Source organism: Stylophora pistillata, chromosome 3, assembly GCF_964205215.1.
Source record: "Stylophora pistillata chromosome 3, jaStyPist1.2, whole genome shotgun sequence".
Classification (NCBI taxonomy): Eukaryota; Metazoa; Cnidaria; class Anthozoa; order Scleractinia; family Pocilloporidae; genus Stylophora; species Stylophora pistillata.
The window spans coordinates 19,408,574-19,430,265 of record NC_142521.1 but is presented as its reverse complement, the minus strand read 5'-3'; the positions used below and the strand labels follow the sequence as shown (position 1 = coordinate 19,430,265).

General features: G+C 41.5%; 2 protein-coding genes and 1 pseudogene across 2 annotated transcripts; 2 read left to right on the top strand and 1 right to left on the bottom strand.

Annotated features, from left to right (window-relative positions):
• The first annotated feature begins 6,628 nt into the window (after positions 1-6,628).
• On the top strand, positions 6,629-7,552 carry LOC148734922 (uncharacterized). The gene has a single exon (XM_088752845.1). The coding sequence runs from the start codon at positions 6,629-6,631 to the stop codon at positions 7,550-7,552; it is 924 nt and encodes a 307-aa protein (XP_088608971.1).
• Positions 7,553-12,032: 4,480 nt separating this feature from the next.
• LOC148734920 (uncharacterized) lies at positions 12,033-18,234 on the top strand (annotated as a pseudogene).
• On the bottom strand, positions 14,143-16,107 carry LOC148734921 (uncharacterized). The gene has a single exon (XM_088755447.1). It carries the CDS (start codon positions 16,105-16,107, stop codon positions 14,689-14,691), a length of 1,419 nt encoding a protein of 472 aa, XP_088611573.1. The 3' UTR covers positions 14,143-14,688.
• Positions 18,235-21,692: the final 3,458 nt, after the last annotated feature.

The following is a 21,692-nucleotide window of genomic DNA, read 5'->3' as shown; positions in this document are numbered from 1 at the left end:
AAAATGACAGGCACTAAACAGAACCCACCAGTAAAGTCTATCATGGAACCCCCCCCTCCCTCCCCTTAAATGCAAACATGACATACCGCCCAATTCAAGTCCAGTCCAGTCCACTTCAGTCCAGTTCACTCCATATTTTCCATCTGGCCTTCTAAAATTGAATCAACGGTAGCTATTTTGTTCTAGCGGAGGGGATCATAACTCAATCAGGAACAAGGAATATTTAGGATTGTGGTTGTAATAACTTTGTTATAAACAATTTCAATATTGTTTTAGCCTCAATGATACCAACTGACTATAACTGTTTTACATTTGTTACTTTCAGAATGAAAACTGGAATTTGTAACAGCTGTTGCTATCATTATTCTCTGTTTTTAGTGCAATACTGTTGCAGGGATTAACTTGGGAGAGCGAACCCAGAAGTATGTTGATGAATTAATAATAAAATTCGATTACAATTCAGAACACTCTAGCCACTGTCCCATTACCTTTACCCCTCTACTATCTCCTGAATCCCCAATAGAAGATTACTTCTTACCTAAATTAATGCTCTGAAGTCCCAAAGAACAGTTCCAGATTGCTCTCAATTGTCCTTTGCATGGTTACGATCTACAGCCAAACCAGTGGACAAGATGCGTTTCTGGAGAAGGTGGAGAAAAAGCTAGGCTAAATCTATGATTTCCTGGAAGATATCGTTCTTGTACGGAAAATCTACAGGTATGGAAACGATAGACCAGGAAACAAATTGCGGGTGACCACGCCCGATTTTCATAACCTGCTTCCAAGATACATTCAAGAATTTTTCCCTCTAGAGATTTTCCAGAGATGTGGTGTTTCCAAAGCCATGGTTCATTTCTTTGACATCCAAATTTTAGATGGGGTTAGCTTTCTCAAAGTAAGCGAAGGTTTGGCATCTTTAAACTATCGCCAGTATCTTCAGAGAAGAAGGATATATTTCAGTGCACACAAAGGTAATATGTGCAGTGTGCTAGACATCGCTGAGTTCCACAATAATCCTCTATATTTTTTTCCGAACAACAACCAGATAATGAAGACTTTCCTCCAAAATTTTGAAAAACACAGGGCAATTTACAATGAGGATATGAAACGATTGACAGTTTCGTCTTTGTCTTGTGATCACATCTTTAAAATAAGTCACAATATTGGGTTCATCAGGGAGAAAGATAACAAATTTGTAACCCAGTTTCACCAATTATTTGAGTGCCTAAATGAAAGTGGGGAAGTTGTGGCATGGAAACTGACAAAGTCGACGTCTTTCAGTGAAATTGAAGACCTTCTTATCCAACTCAAGAAAAGGCTGTCTTTTTCTGGAAAATCATTAAAGCTCATTTGCGTGCATGATTGCTGTCATGTTAGCAGCAAGTACAGCAATATCTTCCCAAACGTTTCTGTGAGTCTTGATCTGTTTTACGCATGTCAGAGTAACGAGAACATTTTCTCGACAAAATGCTCTTCTTAAAGAAGTGTCAAAATCATTTGTTCAAACATTTCGCGACGACGATGACCAAGGCGAGAACCGACTTAAAAGCACTGTGTGCAGGGAAAAGATGGGAAAAAATCTTAACTTGTTTAAAGAACGCTGGAGCAATGTTCCCTATAGCCCTCTTACAGAAGCAATGTTTATAGAAATTGAAAATCCATGCAAGCATATAACGAAAGGCTGTTTATCAGAAATACCTCCAGGGTGTGGCACTGAAAGTAACGAGGATTTGCATAGACTTTTAAACAGGTCGATGATTTCTGGAGCCACCACTCTTTCTGTTGTCATGGCTGAGACCATTCAATTGATTGCAGCGGCTCTAATTAGTGCAACGTATAACCTTTCTGAAATGGTAAAGGAAGTAAATGAGAAAAACAATGATCGTTCTTTTTAATGCTCTTGAAATTGTTCATCTCTAAAAAATGAAAAACTTCTTACTTCTGAACACAACATTGACACTGATGACCCAACGATCGACAGCCATAGTGAGATGCTTAAACGGCATTTAGCCACATTCAACCTGAAGCTGGATAGAGTCCAATCCGATGGGGACTGTGCCTTCCATACAATAATGAGACAAGTGAGAAAACTTGCCCATTATGAGGCAGGTGAGTTATCAGAGCACCTGAGGTGTCTAGGACTTTTAAATTCTGAAGACCTGGATATGTACACTCTTCGACAACTATTTGTAGGTGCAGGTTTAGCTGACGACTGCAGCATCTCAAACTTTGTTGAAGGTTCCCAGGCAGATGTTGAAAGGAAAGCCCGCGAGTTTAGCGTAAGAGGTTTTTTGATCAAGAAATTGGCGACTTTGTAATAAGATCAACAATTCCCTTCAACTGCGATAATCCTTTGAGTAACACCCTAATCTACATTGCTTACCATTATTTTCGGGCAGGCCATTACGATGCTACGGAGAGCATAACCAACAGTAAGTTTAAGTGAATGGTAAATTTAACAGGGATAATTCTGTCAACTTGAGGAACTGCATTATAGTAAGGGCAGCCGTAAAATCAAGAGCTGTAAATACCAGTTGTTACTGAACTATCAAGGCTCTCGAAGAAATGGGTGTCCAAACTTTTATCACCCATTTCATGATCATAATAATGACTTATTTTGATGTGTTATAAGTTCTATAATTACCCAAGTGGGGCTAACAATAGGTTTTATATTAAAGAGCTGGTCACGTGATCGACTTTCTTCCGAAAATATTCAAAAGGCGTGATTGCAATGCTTACCAAAAGTTATAAGGATTTGTATGATAGAAACATTCAACTGTGACTGCTGTTTGGCAAGAATTTATTTTCCCAATCGCTATTTTCCCATACACCATAATGCATATTATCAAAAAATCTGGAAATTAAACAAGGTGCAATATGGCGTATTTAAAAAGGTTGAATACGAACATTCTAATTTTCCGCGGCCATTACAACCGCTACTTTTGAAAATGCGCAGACCATGTAATTTTAATACGCCCTTTTCAGTTCCTTCTAACACTAGTTTTTCCAAAACGCACTAAGTTTTTTTTTCAGTCAGTTGTTGGCATATACCAGGAAGCCTGAGGCAGACGGTGCAGCTCGATCGGTTAGGCAACCTCGAGACCATATCGTCCATTGCCATGCTAGTAGTTACACAGCTGGTAAAACAAAAACGAACATCAACAATACTAAACAACGTAACAATACTAAACAACCTAACAATAATAGTAATAGTAACAACAATAATAATAATAATAAGGACATGATTTGGTTTTTTTTTTATGAACAGTATTTTATGAACATTTTCAGTTAAGGATATTTTAAGAACCGAACAGTAAATCATGAACATTTAGAAAAAAAAAACATGTTAGTATTGGGCCAATGGACACTTTTATTGTTTTATATTGATCATTTATATTTAAGTAGTATTAGATCTTGTTATAGTTAACAGTCCTGTCATGCAGATAGGCTACGAATTTTCACCCTATCTTGCTTAGCTCACTAGAATCCAAATGTGTATACTGCATAATAATAATAATAATAATAATAATAATAATAATAATAAAACCAAGTAATGAACGATTTTTTTTCAGATCCTATTGAGACTGAACTTCACCATGCTCAGGAACAGACAGTTTCCTGAATTTGCTATTGTGGATGGAAGGAAAAATCCAGAAGTGAGCGCTTTTGTGTTTCAACTGAAAGATCTCATTGCCCATGTGTTTCTAACGAAAAAAATTGCCAGGTTCAGTGCAAGTGCTGCAACTGCAACAATCGCAGTCAGAGTCCCCAAAAGTTGTCATGCCAGTGTGGAGAAAGCAGGACTAAAATACGGAAAACAGGTCAAAACGCTTGCATGGATGTAAATGGTCAGAGGTGAACAAAATGTCCCTGCTACTCCAACGGTAAACCTTGCTCTATCCAGTGTTTATGTTCCAACTGTGAAAATAGATATTTAATAAGGGTTACTCACAGCACAGACGATTGTAAGGCCGAGAAAAGAAGAGAACTTCTACACCACCATCATTGAAGAGGCGGCCAACAGCAGCTATTCTGGAGGATGAGGGATCTGATTTGCAGCCCGGACCATGGACACTTGAAGAGAGCTGTCTCTTAGACTCCATTGAGTCATTCATTTTGAACATGTGTGTTATCCCAAGTTACAGAAATATAACAATATTGTATAATTTTGTGAGCAACAGTCTGCGTGGAAATAATATACAGTTTCCTACAGTAACTTCTAAAACAGAGAGGCAAATTCAAGGAAAACTGGAATTTGTAAGAAAAAACATTTACCGTATTTCTTCACCTATAAGCCGAGCGATTTTTTCAGTTTTCGACCCAAAATTTTGGGAGATTTTTCACGGAGAACGGGGTTCGGCTTATAGCCGAGGGTTTTACATTTTAAAAATATACAGTTGCTGAATAACTTTACCCCCCCGGCTTGTAGTCAAGTTAGCAATGAAGCAGAAGTAATAAAACACAACAAAAATAACTTCTGAATATTGGTTATTCACTTTTATGAAATTGGTGGCTCCTAAAGGAGCCGTTTGACGGATACGTGCAAGGGCTTTCAACCCAATGGTTTACTCGCCATCCGTTTCGTTTTCGCTGTCTGTGTCGAACTCGTTCTCTTCTATGTATTCATCATCTACTTCTGGGGTTTCCTCAGAGTAGACCACGTCGTCCTCTGTTCCGTCCAAGGCATTGGAAATACCGCAGGTCTTGAAGGATTTGACAACCATCTCTTCGGGTATCTCTGCCCATGCTTCCTTGATCCACCTGAGGACAAGATTTCTGCTTGGCGCCTTCTTCTTCCCAGCTGGGGTAAACTCAAATGGCCCAGATGTCATCCACGCCAAGTACTTTCGGCGCACATTATCTTTAAATGGCTTGTTTAGGCACTTATCCAAGGGCTGTACAACCGGGGTTAGGCCACCAGGGATAACTGCGACGTCAATGTTTCGCTGCTTCAGGTCATCTTTCACGGAATCGGTCAAGTGAGCTCGGAATGAGTCCCACACCAAAAGGGAACGCTCGGCACGGGGCAAACTCTGTCGAATCCATTCTCGGATGCCCTGTTCATCCATCCACCCTTTCTTATGGAAGGAAACACGAAGAGGATGCGGCACAACCAGATCTCTCGGTGTACGGACGCCTTTGAAGATGACTTTCGGTGGCACCTTTGCTCCATCGGCAGCAACAGCAAGAACGACGGTGAAGCTCCGCTTTTCCGCTCCGCAAGATTTTACTGGCACTGTTCGGCTTCCACTGAATTCCAGTGTTCGGTTCGATGGCAGCTCAAAACGCATGGGTGTCTCATCCATGTTGTAGATGCGGGATAAAGGGTAGTCGGCGCGTCTTCTTGCTGCAATGACGAAGCGATGAAAGCACACAATGTTCTCTTCGAGATCGGCGGGCAATCGCTGGGCCAGAGTTGTTTTGGTTCGCATGCTGACCGAGTGGCGTCGTTTCCATTTCTCGTACCATCCACGGGAAGCTTTGAAAGCAGGATCATCGGAGAGCTCTTTAGCTTTAAGGCGAAGGATCAATCCACTCACCGCAATACCTACGAAAAATAAAATAACAATCTTATTTTGCTGCGAGATAACCGTAGATTCGTGACTGCAGCACTCTTTTCGTGACATGTTATGAAATTGTCATGACAACAACATATTTCTGACCAATCAAAGTCTCTGTTTCCCACGCACTGAAAGACGATATCATTCAACTCTTCAAAAACTCTTAAAATTTTAGACAGAAAAGTAAATACCAACCTTGTTCTCTTTGCTGTGAAAACCACTCCATCACTTGCTGGTCTAGTTCGGGATATTTCGGAGTGAAACGGCCCATCGTCGCACGTTTTGCAGACATCTTCAGCTCTCCGGAAAGAATAGTCGCCTGGTCTCTTCTCCAGCGTCGTACCATGGACTCGCTTAGTCCATATTCTCGAGCGATTTCCGAGTTGTTTTCTACCGCTTCAGCTTCCGCGATAACTTTTATCTTGAAAGCCATACTATACGAGGAACGGCGTGCTTTAGGCATGATGATAAAAAGTGACAGCGACGAAAGGTATACTCGATAGATTGATACTTTGAAACGTTTAACTGAGATTATTATTGTTGTTGTGGTTAATCTGTTGTCGCGTGGTAGTATTTATACAGTTCGTTGGATCAATTGATATTCATATCTCTTGATTGGTTCGCTTTTTTTCTTTTGTGTTTATTGTAATTCATTAGGTTTTGTGTTTAGTGAGTCAATTTCTTATGTTTTCCGTGAGGTTCGCTTGCTCAAATGGCCAGTTACAATCAATAATTTCGCTCTCGGCTTATAGCCGATGGTTTTACCTTTTTTTTTGGGCAGCTTGAGTGTAGCGTAAAGACCCTGAAAGTCAGGGTCTCGGCTTATAGCCGAGATCGGCTTATAGGTGAAGAAATACGGTAGCTCTAAACAATCTTTACTATTGTAGTGTATGCCGAGATATACGAAAGACTATTATAGGGTAGGAATGAAGAAGAAGAGAGTATGGAGTCGGAGAATTAAGGACCGCAGTGTAATCCGGTTTAATCCATTGTTTAGATACGCATATTAAACTCTACAATTGGCCACGAGGATAAACAGGAAATTTTTAGACATATGCAGAACAAATATGGCCGTGAACATCGAATTTGGAAATATACAACCTTTCGATTGCACAGGCCATCCGACAAGCATGGGACCTCGTTGGAGACGATGGAAACGTTCTTTTGAGTTTTTTCTCCAGGCAAAGGGTATCACAAAAGACACACAAAAACAAGCCTTACTTTTGCATTACGATGGACAGGATGTTCCGGACATTTTTGTTACGCTGAGTGACTCTGGACCAACCCCAGAAGAAGAAATGCAGTATGCGAAAGCTATGAGACTACTGGACGCACATTTTTTGCCACAGGTTAACATCCCATTTGAACGACATCAGTTCCGTCAAGCAAAACAGGAAGAGTCCGAGACAACAGACATATTTGTGACCAGATTGTTCCAGCTTTGCGAGAATTGCGACTTCGGAACATCCAAGGAAGATCAGTTAATTGATAAATGTCGGTCCCATGATCTTCGCAAGAAACTACTCACTGTCAGTGGTAAACTCACACTTCAGAAGGCTAGAGATGTTGCTAGATCCATGGAAGCTGCTGAAGGTCAGGCACGGTCGCTTGAAAGCAATTCACGGAGTGGAAATGTAAATTCGTTAGAGCGGGGACATTTTGATTCACCTAAACGTGGAGGACGTTGTTATCGGTGTGGACTCGAAGGACATTTTGCAAAGGATCCAGAGTGCAAAGCAACACTGGCTACTCGTATGAAATGTAAAAGAGTGGGGCGTTTTGCCAAAGTTTGCAAAATGAAGGAAGACGATGCTAATAGACCCAGGAAAGGAAATATACGCCAAGTCACCAAAGATGATGATTTCGCCTTCACCTTACAGTCTAATGGAAGAGATATTCCCACCGTAGACATTGAGCTAGGAGGTGTTCGACTGGAAGGAGTTCTAGTCGACTCTGGCTCCACTAGCAATGTTATTGACAGAGCGATATGAGCAGGATATGAAAAAGACAAATCAGAATGGTCAGAAAGGTGCTGAACACCATCCTCAGGGGACAGACCTTAGATGATGAAAGCTTGTCCACCCAATTCTATGAGGTGGAGTCGATCGTGAATCGAAGACCGTTGACAGTTTTATCTGATGACCCAAATGATGAAACTCCCCTGACACCAAATCATTTACTACTTCTTCACGGAGGACCTTATCTGGTACCCGGCCGGTTTGACCACAGTGACATCTATGGAAGACGTTGGAGACGTTCAGTTTCTCTCCAACCAGTTTTGGAAATGCTGGGTTGGGGAGTATTTACCCACCTTGCAGCTGTGTCAAAAGTGGTTATGGCCAAAGAAAAATTTGCAGAATGGTGATGTGGTTCTGATCAGGGATGAGAACACCCCCTGGAAGAATTGGCCTATGGGATGAATAGTTCAGACTTTCCCCGGAAAGGACGGATTAGTCAGGGCGGCCCGAGTGAAGACCAGCTGGTTGATCCTGACTAGGTCTGTAATTAAGTTGTGCCTTTTGGAGTCTGCAGGTGGCAAGATGTGAACTTGTATGCCTTATACAATACATTATGTATACCGGACTTGTCTTAAACAGGAATACTTATTAGAAACTTGAACTGTCAATCGTTAAAACATTGTACTGTATAATTTTCCGTAAACACTTGGTGGGTACCTTTTCGCATTTAAGGAGCCGAGATGTTAGGGACAGTTTGCCCCTCCGGTCCCCCTTGTGCAGATCACATGACTTTAGCAACCATGTGCTCAAATCATTGTGCGTTGTTTGTGTGTAGTGAGGTTTGCTTTTTTCAGTCCTTTGATGTTGATGTTCGGTTTAGCTTAGAGATGGCCAAAAAAGAGAAGATCGGGTTCAGATTAAACATCTCCAGTTCACAACATTTAGTCTGAGATTATCTTCAACAGTTGATTTACTATAACGAAAATGGTTGAACAAACCACTGTATTTGCTGTGGCCACAAATCCGTGCAGCCCTTTAGAAACTTGTGCAATCCACTCTGCTCTCTTTTTAGCGTCCTTGGGGAAAAATGCCAGTGAAGTTCACCTTCTACATGTCCTCATTTAACAGTTCTGTCAGGATATCTTGAATCATTATCACCGCCCCCAACACAAGCTAATTTCTGTCTTGATGTCTTCTTGAAGGTTTTTTTTTTCTTAAAATCTGTAAACAGTTGCATAGTAGCGAGTGAAATAGATGTGCAAAACGGAAATAATTTTAGAGCACAAAGGGAGCATTCAACTGTATTTGCCATTTTGGATTTGCTTGCCCTAATTACCCAGCATGCACTCAAGATCGTGAACCGCCTGTTCGAAAAAACACAGGAAAATACAAACGAAGGCGTAACTACTTACAAGTTCTGTACGGCACTCTGGAATAACAACTACTGAATGAAATTTACAAGCTACGACGTTATATAGCGGATAAAGGCTAAAATAATAGACTAAACAGGGTTACACAATACTCAAAGGCGATTGCATGAAACAACGCTGACAAACTTAAGTTACATTTTGACAGCATGGAAACATACAACCAATAAATACAGAACTGAACTATCAAGACGAGAACTATTTACACTAATTACAATTGACAAAGATGAACAACAGAACTGATAAAAAATAATTCTCGTGGCTACAGTGAATTTTAATTGTACTTGTGTTGATTGCTCTACATCATCCAGCCTTCGAACAACCAGGGTTTTTTTTTCATTCTTTTAGAGAACTGTGAGGAGAATATATAAACTCCTTTTGAAAAAAGATGATTTTAGTGGTTTTTATCTTGACCAAGAGTGAGTTACATGTTTTTAGACTCAAAGATATTTTACTTATCTTGATTGAGCAGTGAATTTAGAGTCTAAGCTGCTGCTAGAAATATTGAGATGTTATGTGAATACCTGGTTGTTACTTTTGTCTTAGTGTTAATGTTGTTGCAACAGAATACCTGGCTTAATTGTTTGTTTTTGTCTTAGAATAAATTCTGACAAGAACAACATAATTTTTGAGCAGACAATAGAGCAGGCAATACATCAACAGGGAGGACCTGAAAAGTGTCTTTGGAGAAAGGATGTCATAGAAGGTAGCTACCAATAATCATAGCACATGCATTTCACTTTTACTGGGGTGTCATTACATTTTGTGGGTGAGCATAAGGATTTGGCACTCAAGCATATTGATGTGTATCTCCTTTATGACAGGTTGAGTTTTATTGAAGGCCTTGGCTTGAAAACATCAAGGCAAAATTGTGCTCACAGTTGGTTAATTTGTCTATTGCCCAGCTTTAATAGACTAAAGCTACCATGCTAGTGAGTAAACTACAAGGGCCCGTAACTGGGCCTCCAGTGACAGAGCATGTAGTGGGCCTAGGACCTAGTCCTAACGTACGAAACTACATTCTCCCCTTCCTTACAGACAGTTTCAGGGGAGGCATACAAGAAAGAAACAGTAACACAACAGACAAACAAAAAGGAAGAAAATTATAACAAAACTCAAAATGAAAGAAGAAAATGCCTCAGATCCATTCTGTACCGGGAAAAGTTCTCCAACTTCAGCTTCACAGCTGAAAGTCTGGGTAATTTTGCCTTAAATACGTGTCCGGGTCTTTTCAGTGCCTCTCACTTCTCCTCGGTCCCTGACCCCAAGCAGGTGGTGCGGCCGCCCTGTCCAATAGGGCATCCTCCGCTGGGATGGATTCTTCGGCCCCTGTCTCAATCATGCTTTTGTTGGTCTGCTCCAAACCAGGCGGCCCGCCTTCTCTGGTGCTTAGTGGTGACTCGTTGAGATGCTCCGCTGAGCTTTTCAGACTGGACCACCTGTGGGCCTCTTCAATCGATCTGAAAGGAACTTTCTTAAGTGGGCTGTGGTCCTTGTGATGGAACTGCCATCAGGCCTTTCGACTATCACCCTGGTGCCCCTTTCCTGCACTGCACCTGCAGTGGTTCTGCCTCATAGGCGGGTGTGGCCTTGTTAATTGCTTCCCTTCAGACTGGTACAGAGTCTCCCCACCTGTATGTCAGAGGATTTGACATATCTCTTGTTGTCTGCGTACCCTTTCAATTGCAATTTCTTCTCTAAGTCTCTTTGAAACAGTTCTTCAAAGTTATGCTCACGAGGAACAACTCTGATGGGATATCTGGTGCAGAACTTGCCACTGAGATATATCAGATATGCGAGAGCAATTTAGGTGGTGCAGTGAGGAGTCGCTCTGTAGGCACGTAGAAATCTGTATATCTCCTGCTTAAAATTCGATCCAGTCAACTTGCTCATTTGGTACAGCTTTTTCAGTACTCTCATGAACTTCTCAGCCTCTACATTAGCCTGCGGGTTCAGTGGCGTCTTTCGCTCATGACGAAAGCCCAAGTACTTGCTGAAGTCGCGGAAGTCCGGGCCGCTGAACGGAGGTCGTTGTCACTGGTCACTGACACTGGTATGCCCAACGAGGCAAAAGTTTTATCCATTTTGGGTATCACCGCCCTGGCGCTGGCGGAGGTGACCAGTTCCACTTCCACCCATCTGGACTGCTTGCACACCGTAACCAGCAGATACTCTCCGGTATGTATGGGGCCCCAAAAGTCTACAGTAACCTCTCTCCAAGGCTCACTGGGCATGCGTGTCATGTGTAATGGCTCCCGTTCCAGTGACACATTCATTACCTGACACGGGTGGCAGTACTGAATGTGCATGCCTCCACCATTTTGTCTAGCCCAGGAAACCACACTCTGGTACGCAGGTATTGCTTAGTCTTTGTGATACCTTGGTGGCCCTCGTGTGCTAGTTTGACTACTTTGTTCCACAGCATCCTGGGAACTACAATTCTTGGTCCTTGGAGTACCAGCCCTCCTACCACAGCCAACTCAGTGAAGATAGAGTTGTACTGTGGCCCAAGTGTTTTCTCCTCTTGCGCTGTGTAGTATCCTCTAGCTATGGCTTCCTTCAGGTCCAACATTTCAGTGTCTGATTGTGTCTCTTCGAGCAGCTCCTGCCAGGTGACTGCTTTAGGCATTGAGGACTTCACAATGGCCATGATATCCTTCTCGAGCTCTTCTACAGTCTCTTTTAGCTCAAATTCGGCTTGTTTCTGACTGGATGGGTTCTTTTCCATGGTCAGTGGCTCTGGATGCCATGAATGGTAGTCTGCTTCATTGTTCTCCACACCCTCTTTCTTTCCCGGCACATAGTTGAGGCGATAGTTGAAGCCTTGTAGGCGGACCCGCATCCTCTCCAGACGGAGTGGTGCCGTTGTTCTGTAGCCCGAGAGCAGCGGTACCAGTGGTGTGTGGTCTGTGTCAACCTCAAATGTGTCTCCCATGCCATATAGGTATATCTGGTTACCAAAGATACCCCACTCCACCGCTTTTGCTTCTTTCTCTAGCTGCGAGTGTCTGCTCTCAGTGTCAGTGAATACACTTGACCGATAGGTGACCGGTCACCATCGCTTGGCCTCAGGATCGAGCTGCTTCATGGTGACTGCCATTCTGCCTGGTCCTGCGTCGGTCTTCAGCTTTGTCTTTCATCGTGGATCAAAGTATGCCATCACCGTGTCACTCGTCAGCATCTCCCAGACCCATTCAAATGATCTCTGGCATTCTGGTGTCCATTCGCCTTGAGTAGCTCTCTCAGCAGTGCGGTGGCCTGTGCAAATCCTTGCAGGAAGTCCACATTTGCGCCAGCGAAGAATAGAAAGGAGCACACCTCTGCTACAGACTGTGGGGGACCTGTGGCCTTCAAGGCTGCGGCCTTCAAGGCTGCCACCTTATCTGGGTCTGGTGATATTCCTTTGCTTGAGAACACCTTGCCAAAGAACTTCAATGCCTGGAGGTTGAGCCTGCTCTTCTTCAGGCTAAGTGTGAGCCTATGGTCATGCCATAGCTTGAGTATACACGCTGGGCACACGCGCCATCAAAAAAGCCGGAGTGATCGCATCTCGGGACAGCGGACGCGCCCTTCAAAATGCGAAACAAATTTCAAAATGGCGGCTTCTGTAGCATTTGAGGATGTTCTTGAAGAAGTCACTCGTAGTGACACTGAAGAGCTAGAAGACTCCATTGATGAGGAAAGCGACCAAAAAACTGTAGCTATAGACTCGGCTGTCAATTGTTTTACAGAATGTAGTGACCTGGGGGAAAATATGGCACTCTTTAAACAAGAGGCAAAAAGATATCTAAAAGGGCTTTACGAACAACATGCTCGAGGGAACGATTCATTTGCCATTCTGTGTGAATCATCACTCAACACAGGGGCAGTGCTGAAAGAAGAAGCCTGTACATGGTTGGATTTAATCTACAGGAGGCTGTCAGCTCGTCAGCGAATTAGGAGACCGTGGTATTTGGAGTTTACCCGTGACATTCCAAAGGAAATTTTTTTAGCTCTTAAAAGGGCCTTTTCAACCACAACAAATCATGAGCTAAGGAGCAATGTAGACATGGAAGGAAATCGTAAGGGCCTCTCAATCAGAATTGCATATTTGCCTTCTGTTTTTTACATGTTTCAAATTTTGACAGGAAAATCAATAGGGCAGTTGAAAAGTTACTTGAGAAGGAAGACACCTGGGAAGGGCAAAGCAAAAGTCCTTATTTCGAGGTTTAAGGAATTCAAACTTTACTACAAGTATTCAAAGCGGCAAATAACTGTTTCGTGTCATTATGGTTTCTGGAACATACATGGTTTTCCTTTACATGACTAAGTTCATTATATACAATTTGTAGTCTGTTAAAAATGCTTTTAATAAGATTCTTGCATTGTTGATTGTTTACAAGATTGGAAATAAAGACACTTCTTCTTGACAAATAAAAATTGAAAATTTTAATACTTTGCTACAATGCATGTAAGGTATGCATAAATACTTCTGGTCTATGGACTAAAAGTTTGTTGTAAATACATGTTATTCAATGGAATGATAATAAATTATTCATATACATTAACAGTACTTAAGCATGGTCAGAGAATACAAATACAGCAAGTAACATACACAAATATAAATACAGGCATCGAAATGTAAAATTCAAAAAACTGGTATTTGATACCTTATTTAAACAAGTTATGCAAGTAATAGTTCATGCCAAATTTTTAACATTGATTTGCATGTAACTACTTAAAGATCTAACTGCACATCAAAGACAATTGTTGCAGAAAATGTACATAAACCTCTGAAAGGCACTTTGATTGTCCAACATGCAAAGCTTTACACATTTTAAAGGACAGTGATTTCACTGAGTTAAACATTGCTTTAGTAGAGCTTCTTATCAACAGCCAGCTTTCCTGATTGAGAAGAAAGCAAAATAGCCTGCCTTTGTGGATGTGAACAATACCCACACCTTTCTGACACCTCTGGCTTTGGGCAACCACAAAAACAGAAGTTGTTCAGGGCAACTCTGTTAGGCACATACCTGTCCTTTGAAGGAATGTAATTTTCAAGGTTATATCCCCTTTCCCTTAACCAGATTAAAGAAAGAAATTCATGGCGAAAAATTTGCTGCCATCTCGTGCCATAGTTGGTGTTTTGGGAGTACCTTGAAATAGCAATGTGTTTAGCTTCCCTCCCTTCCATTGAGGTAACTGAAAGACCCTTTCCATACTTGGACTTAACATCTTTGGTATGAACAGGGACAATGTGACCTATTGTCCATACAGTAGGTGTTACTATCCCAATAAAAAAACTATAAGCCCTGAAATGGTGCAGTAAGAAGACAGCACTTTAATTTCATCATCACTGACAGTCATTCTGCAGAATAAAGACACTGCATTTCTTAGTTGCAAGCTCACAAATGCAAAAGTGTGCAGTTTGAAGGTTTGCCTTGCAGTGTCTGCAGGGGACTCCAAAGACACAACTAGATGCATAAAATTACGTAAATACATCCTGGAATCTCTGCCTGTAAATCTATACTCAAAGTCTTTCCCATCTGCCTTTGTTTCATTAAACCACCTTGTTACTTTGTTTGCTAAGCGGGACAGCTGGCATTTAGATTTCAGTGCCTGTACAAACTTGGAAAATGGAGAATCCTAAGGTACCCCACTCATATTTGTTACATTACCACCAAGGGCAGACTTTTGGATAGCTTCATGCAACATTACTTTGTGGATATGCTGACAGGCATTATTCTTTAGATGCAAAGGATCTCAATGTGCTCTGTCAATGAATTTACCAATGAGTGGCTCAAACTCCTGCCTACTCTTACTAGAAGCAATGAATGCTGTTATTTTGCTGCGTTTAGTGTTGGGAGCTAACTGAGTCTTGTTTAATTTATCCTTAAGGTCACCAACTTTCTTAGCAACAGATAATCTTTTATGATATTCCCATGGTCTGAAATCATTATGGGGTTCTGGGCCAAATGATTTGCTTACATCAAGCAGTTCATCAGTTGAAATGTCAGCAAATGTTGAAAAATACTTGGCACTGTTTGGAAGCTCCCCAGCCAGAAAAGCCAACATTTTCGTGTCATTGGGGAATTCTGGAAACTTAAATTTAATGATGGTGTTATTGACATCAAATGAGCCTTTCTCTATTTGCTCCATTTCGTTAGCAATCATTGCAATGTACCTTTTGGCTGTGGTACTTTGTTCTGAGCAGTTACTCCCAAAGATCAAAAAGTTATCTTTGTTACTCAAAACCCTGTGACCCACATTTAGAAAACTAATGAGCCAGGCACAAGACTGGTCAAATTTACCAAAAGGGGCTCCATCTCCACCAATGGCTATTTGGAAAGTATTTGGTTCCCCAAACCAATCAAAATCTTCAGCTTTTAATGTTGTAAGGTAGAAAGCTGCTAATCTAACAAGACATTCTGTTAAATTTCTGTAACAGCCATCAACCTGATCCTCAGGTTCCAAATCAGAACAGAAGCTCTCTCTTACACTCTTTAAGGTTCCTATGTCAACTTCTTTGAGAAACTTGATAAGTTTGTCATAGGGAACTAACCTAGGCAAGGAACATGACATTACTTGAATGCGTGTTGTTTTGGTTTTCCTCTTAGGATTGGTAGTCATTGAAAGAGATCTGTACACAGATCGGTACTTTTCCTTACCCATTACCCCTTTTGAATAGAAAACTGAAACACTTCTAAGCATGTTTATGTCTGAAGTTTCAAATTTTTCTGCTGCATTCTTATAAAGTTTAGGAAAAACCTTTTTGGAAAACTTCTTACTTTTTGACATAAAGTCAACTAGTATCTTTGTAGGGCACCTTTCCTCAGCTGTACTAAGAATACCTATGCGTGCTAGAGTATTATCATTTAGGTCAGCCCCATGTATTTCTTTGGCTGCTTGGTATGTCTCTGACCTTCTTTGTGTCTCCACTGTTGAAGATGGCCTTTTCTTATCATCAAAAGGGAGGACAGTCGGGTTTTTGCGTCTTGCCTCAATAGACTGCCTGGTTAAAAAGGCCTTCTGTTTTTGAGGGATAGCTGTGCTAGCTTCAGGCAAGTGTTCTTCCAATTCTTGTATGTCCTCAGACACTTCATCTACCTTTAAAGAGGTGGAAAATGTGAAAAGATTCAATTCTGGTACATGCTTGTATATGCTGTGGTTCAAATTGATCATAACCTCAATAATTTCACTTTGTTTTTAACTCATTGCTATATACAAGAACATTAAGAAAAATATTTATTGAGTAAAGGAAAAAATGAAACAAAACATACATGTCATTTAGCTCATTAATGTAAGTTGATTATCCATGTATATAGTTGTAAAGTTAAGTCAAACCAGCAGACTCTGCAATTGCACTATATGAAAATGCAGATAAGTTTACAGCAAATATAAACGAATTTGACAATTTTTCCTTAGTGTCCTTGCCAGTATAGTCTAACTTTATATTTTTGTTGAATTTTTTTTATCATGAGTGGGAATGTTAATAGACACAAATCCATAAGGCTTCTATGTAAAATATTTTGATTACAAAAGCACAGATCTGGATGCCAGCTTACTTATAATATGTTGATTTATTTTCTCTCTAAAATGTATGTAAGTGAGGAGTTAAAAATATTTTTCGTGGGGGGCGGGAGGTATGAATACTTACTTTCCGAATAAGGTTTGATAATTTAGCCTTTTGCTTGACTAGAACTTTGTGAGTCTTGGCAGCTTCATCTCTTAAACGCCTTTTCTCTTTCAGAAAAACCCCAACATTAAACCGGCTGTAAACTTTAGCCTTCCTTCGAGCCATAAGGTTAATGTTTATGACGTCTTCTTTAACACTGCTACAACAACAACAACAGCATTTATTTAAACACGATAAAAAATTCAGCAAAAGCTGATGTGCTCCAGTGTTGAGTGATGATTCACAAAAAATGGAAAATGAAACGTTCCCTCGAGTTTGTTGTTCGTAAAGCCCTTTAACTATCTTTTTGCCTCTTGTTTAAAAAGTGCGATATGTTCTCACACATCGCTGCACCAAATAGACCAAATAGCTCGCTCTTCCTGGCCGTCACATGGTTAATCAGTTAAGAGAACCGAAAATTTAAAAACATAGGTTTCTTCTTCCATTGCTTTTCCTCGGTTCTTGGTGGAAAACTGTACTCTTGCTGTAGACAGACGAAATTTATATGAAGCCAAATATTAGCAACTGTTAGTTAGCGATACGCTTAAGCACAAATAAGAACTCGAGTGGGGACATACCTGCAATACCCGCAGAGACCGTAACGAGAAGGTCGGCCATGTTTGGTATCAAAGTGAAGCTCTCACTTCATAGAATGCAGTATTGGCGCCAAATCGACGATCAATCGAACTACATTGTCGTTAGGCTTCGTAAAAAACGGCCGATCTCGACGACGCACGGAAAATGTTATTGGAGCCCAGTCTCCCAACTTCACGGCACAAAAATGTTGCACACAGCGAACCTGGCAGTTTTTATGGCGGCGTGCCCAGCGTGATATGTCTGAGCGCATCGTCATGCTCCTCGGGCGTTGCGCCGAAGACTAACATGTCATCATAGATGCTTATGGCGTTGGGTTCTTAGGCCACGATCTTTCTAATCTCCGTTAAAAATCTCAGCTGCACTATTGATCCTGAAGTGTAGCCTTTTGAAGTGTTTGAGCCCTCTGTGCGTGTAGAATGTGGTAAGCTTCCTGCTTTCCTTGGCCAGCTCCAGCTGCATGGATCCATCGTTCATTTCAAGGTGCGAGAAATATTTGGCCCTGTTTAGTCTTGTCTCCAGCTCTCTTATGGTAGGGATGGCATGTCTAGTTCTCTTCATGTGATTGATGGCATTTGTCATGTCCAAGCTTGCCCTGATGTTTTCTCCGTCTTTCTTTGGGGTGAGAACCACATTGGTGCACCATTCCGTTGGTTCATCTCCAACATCTTCTAGGATATCCATTTTCTCCCACTTGTCCAAGATCTCATCAAATTTGTCTTTGAGTGCTAAAGATACTCTTCTCTGTTTCTTCACTGCACCCTTTGTGTTGGGGTCCCTGTGTTACTTCACCGTTACTCCTCTTAGCTTTCCTAAACCCATGAACACATCCTTGTACTCTTCAACTAGATCAATGGTCTCTTGTCGCGTTTCCCCCAACTGGTAATAGTGAGTTTGTTGTCAGGTCCAGGTGATACTCCACGAGGCTCATATGTTCAGCGGCCCCACGGCTTAGCAGTGCTGTGTCACCTTGTCCTTTAACTACATACACAAGCTTTAACGTCTCCTTTCCCCCCCCCCCCGAACTAGTGCTGCTGTGAATTTTCCAAGCATGGGTAGCACCAGGCCTTTGCCTGCTACGGAGTAGCTTCTGATCACCATGCTGGTTTGCCGTAGGGGACACTTGGTCCGAAGCTTTCCATAATGCTTTTCAGAGATGACTGTGACATCAGCCTGCGTGTCTAAGTGTAAACTGATGGGAATGCCATTGATGTGAATGGCGACCACTGGAGTCTGTGATTTGCCTTGCTGCAGCTGGTACAAGTACATCTCTTCTAAAAACTCTTCTTGATACCCCCAGTGTGCGTTGGTGTGTTGCTCACAATCCACTGCATTGGCTTGCTTGTCTCTCCTGTAGTTGGCCGTGCCCTTGCACATTCAGGCAAAGTGGTTCAGACGCCCACACTTGAGACATTTCCTTCCAGTGGCTGGGCATGTATCCCTGTTGGCATGTGCCTCATTCCCGCACCTGGTGCACTGCAGGCTGTTCTGTGCTTGCGCGTTGGCGGCGGTGTGACTCGGTCCTTTATTCCTCAAGCTGAACTGGCCTGGTGTGTAAACTCGTTTCAGCTCTGGGTTGCCCTTGTCTTGACTTTTTTCTTCCTTTGTACTTTTCATCATTTGACTGCCTTCCCTTGCTATCTCGAAAGCCTTAAAGTGCTACTGAAACGAAATTTTCGTATCTGAAATATTTGCTCTAACCTGTAGTTTTGAATATGCTGGTCATCATGAGATAATTTTCTTTGGCCAAAAAGAAGCGAAAGATATCTTTTTTAACCGTTCAAATCAAACATTTTACACAAATCCATGTCCGGGCCCTGGTGCCGAGCCAAATGGATTGATGACGTCACTGGTTGTGTTCACTCCGATAGCGTGGTTTATTTCACTCTCTGTTTGTTTGTATTCGTGGGCGAAGGAGATGGCAGATATTGAAATTTTGTCAAGTGAATCTTCTTCTGAATGGAGCGAAGTTGTCTCCAGTAGCGAAGAGGAAGATGGTGGCGTAAAATAGGGTTGACAGGCCTACACGACTCCCAAGCGTGTGTTTAGAGTAGCCTATTCAAAGTTTAGCCCACACGAGTATGTCTTTGAGCGACCACCCTCTTTTGTAAGATACGAGCGGCGGATTTTTGTAAAGTTCGTTCAGTAGTGGTTGTGTTTCTATTAAATGCCAGGTTTTCATGAGAATTTGCTTTGTGTGGCACTGAGTACGCACATCAGGGATTGCGTCTTTTTCGAATCGTTCGCCTTCGTAGATGTAAAGCTATTTTTTTGACTGTCTCGATCGTTAAGTTGTCTTGATTGCTTTCAGCTTGCGCCACGTGCGCTGATTCGATCATACTACAGTTCTTAGTGTTCAGTGTTCCAGCCGTTTTGGCTCGTTTTCTTTTCTTTATTTCGGTATTAAAACGACCGATTTCACGTTCATAAAAGCACATGATCGCCTTTACTGTTTCTTGCTCTGCGTTGTTAAGGATTTGCTTTCTCTCATTTCTGAAATCCTCGTCTGCTCTTATTTTGGCCCTCGCCCTATATTGTAGGGATTCTGGGCATGTTCTGCTAGGCATTTGGTACAGAGGGATTTGTTCGTTATCCTCAGACTTAGTAGATCATCTTCAGACGAGTAGATCATCTTCAGTAGTGGTGTCGTATGAGGCTTCCATGTTTTCTTCATTCTCTAAATGGCATTGCTTTGGCCCGGGGCGTTTAGTAGCTCATCTGCCGTTATAATGTCTTTCGACATTTCTGTAGATGGTCAGACAAGATCGCGGTTTCGATACTAATCTTGTGGATCTCGTCAGTTGCCGATTACCTAAATAGACTCGTAGAGATTCGTTCTCGGTATCAGTCGGGAATTTTGCTCCCTATCTAGGCGAACCTCTCGCAGATAGCCAAGATGCCGATCTGGTAGCCGAGGAATAAGACGAGGATGGCATTTTGCCCGAAATCCTCTTTTTCGGCCTCCCAACATGCAAGCCACACTCCATGCTTCTACCCTTCTTTCACAGAAGTACACAACCAGTGACGTCACAGGGCTGTTTTGGCCGCGCCAACATGGCCGCCAATTTTGATCTCAGCCGGTCAACTTCGAATGGTTAAAAATGTACTTTCCGCTATGCATTGGCCCAAAAAAAGTACACAGCGTTTGCAAATAACGTTCAAACTCTATTATATTGCAAAAATCTCGGATATGAAAATTACGTTTCAGTAGCACTTTAACTCGTTGGTGACTGCCCTAAAAATGACCATTTTTGACCCCTTTTAGTTAAGAAAGGCTAGCTCCAGTTACATTCAACCAATTTTGTCCTACTATATGTCATTTGAAAGCTAAATAAATGGACTTCAAGACAGTGTTGTTAATTGTTCATTATTACTTTTAATTAATTAATTTATGCTAATTTATGCAAATATTTTTGTCACGCAACACAAATTTTTGGAGTAAATACTCAATAACTTTCTTCCTTTATATCACATTAAAAACTGTTAAAAGAAAAGTTTTTCCCTATTATATAATGCATCTTTCCTGAAAATTTGATTGAAATTGAATAAGAATTTAAAAAGTTATGGTTACATCTTTCGGGTGCCCTCTTGAGGCCTTTTTTGGGTTAACTATATACATAAGCATGTGACTTATACAAGTGCATATTGAGCATTCAAATTAAACAAAAATTAAAAATCACTCATTCAAAATGATTTCCTTGCAAAAATGACAGCCATTAACAAAATAATAAATCTGCATGCATCACAGCCGGACACGCAAACCCCTAAAAACCACCTGGTGGAAAACGGGGATCGTGTAACCCCAACCAGTGCTATGACGCTACCTTTGGGGTCACAAGGGGCCTTAACCTAACGAAAATACAGTTAAATCAAACAGAAATGTCATAATAAAGTCAATGATTGAGATGATAGTTCCTGCTGTGCCATATTTCAAAGCAGTTTTTATCTGGTAAGCAGTGCAGAAAAACTTGGCATTGAGGTGCATCACAGTAAGACTTGACTTTCAGCTCCTTCTTTGTAGCTGCATAGCAAACTTTGCAGTTTCTCTTTTTGTCAGAAAACTTTATAATGTGAGCTGTTTCATACTCTCCAGGATCCCTTTTTGGGGGTTTGAACACTGGAGGAGGACCATATTCTTCCAAGCCTGCTAGCTGTCTCACAAGTTCCTCACGATACTCAGCAATTGCGAATTTTTTAGGGCGCTTGAGTGCTTCTTCATCAGGGTGTTCTGCTCGATGAAGTTGAAACAAGATAAAACTGTTGACAATAGCTATGTCAATCATGTGGAAAAATAATGTCTTCCACCACCTCATACACTTTCTTAGAGCACAGTTCTTTGCAAGAATTTGATCAGACCGATCTACTGCATTCATGTAGTTATTATACTGGTCAATTGCCTTAGGCTGCTTTACATCAAGTTCTCTCCAAACATTGCCTACTTTTTCTTTTCTAGAAACCATTACAAAATCATTTGCATTTGCAATTGAAGTCAGAATTG

Bases quoted from the DNA above. Each gene is read 5' to 3' on its own strand.
- LOC148734921 (XM_088755447.1), bottom strand. From the start codon at position 16,107: ATGATCAATTTGAACCACAGCATATACAAGCATGTACCAGAATTGAAT.
- LOC148734922 (XM_088752845.1), top strand. From the start codon at position 6,629: ATGGCCGTGAACATCGAATTTGGAAATATACAACCTTTCGATTGCACA.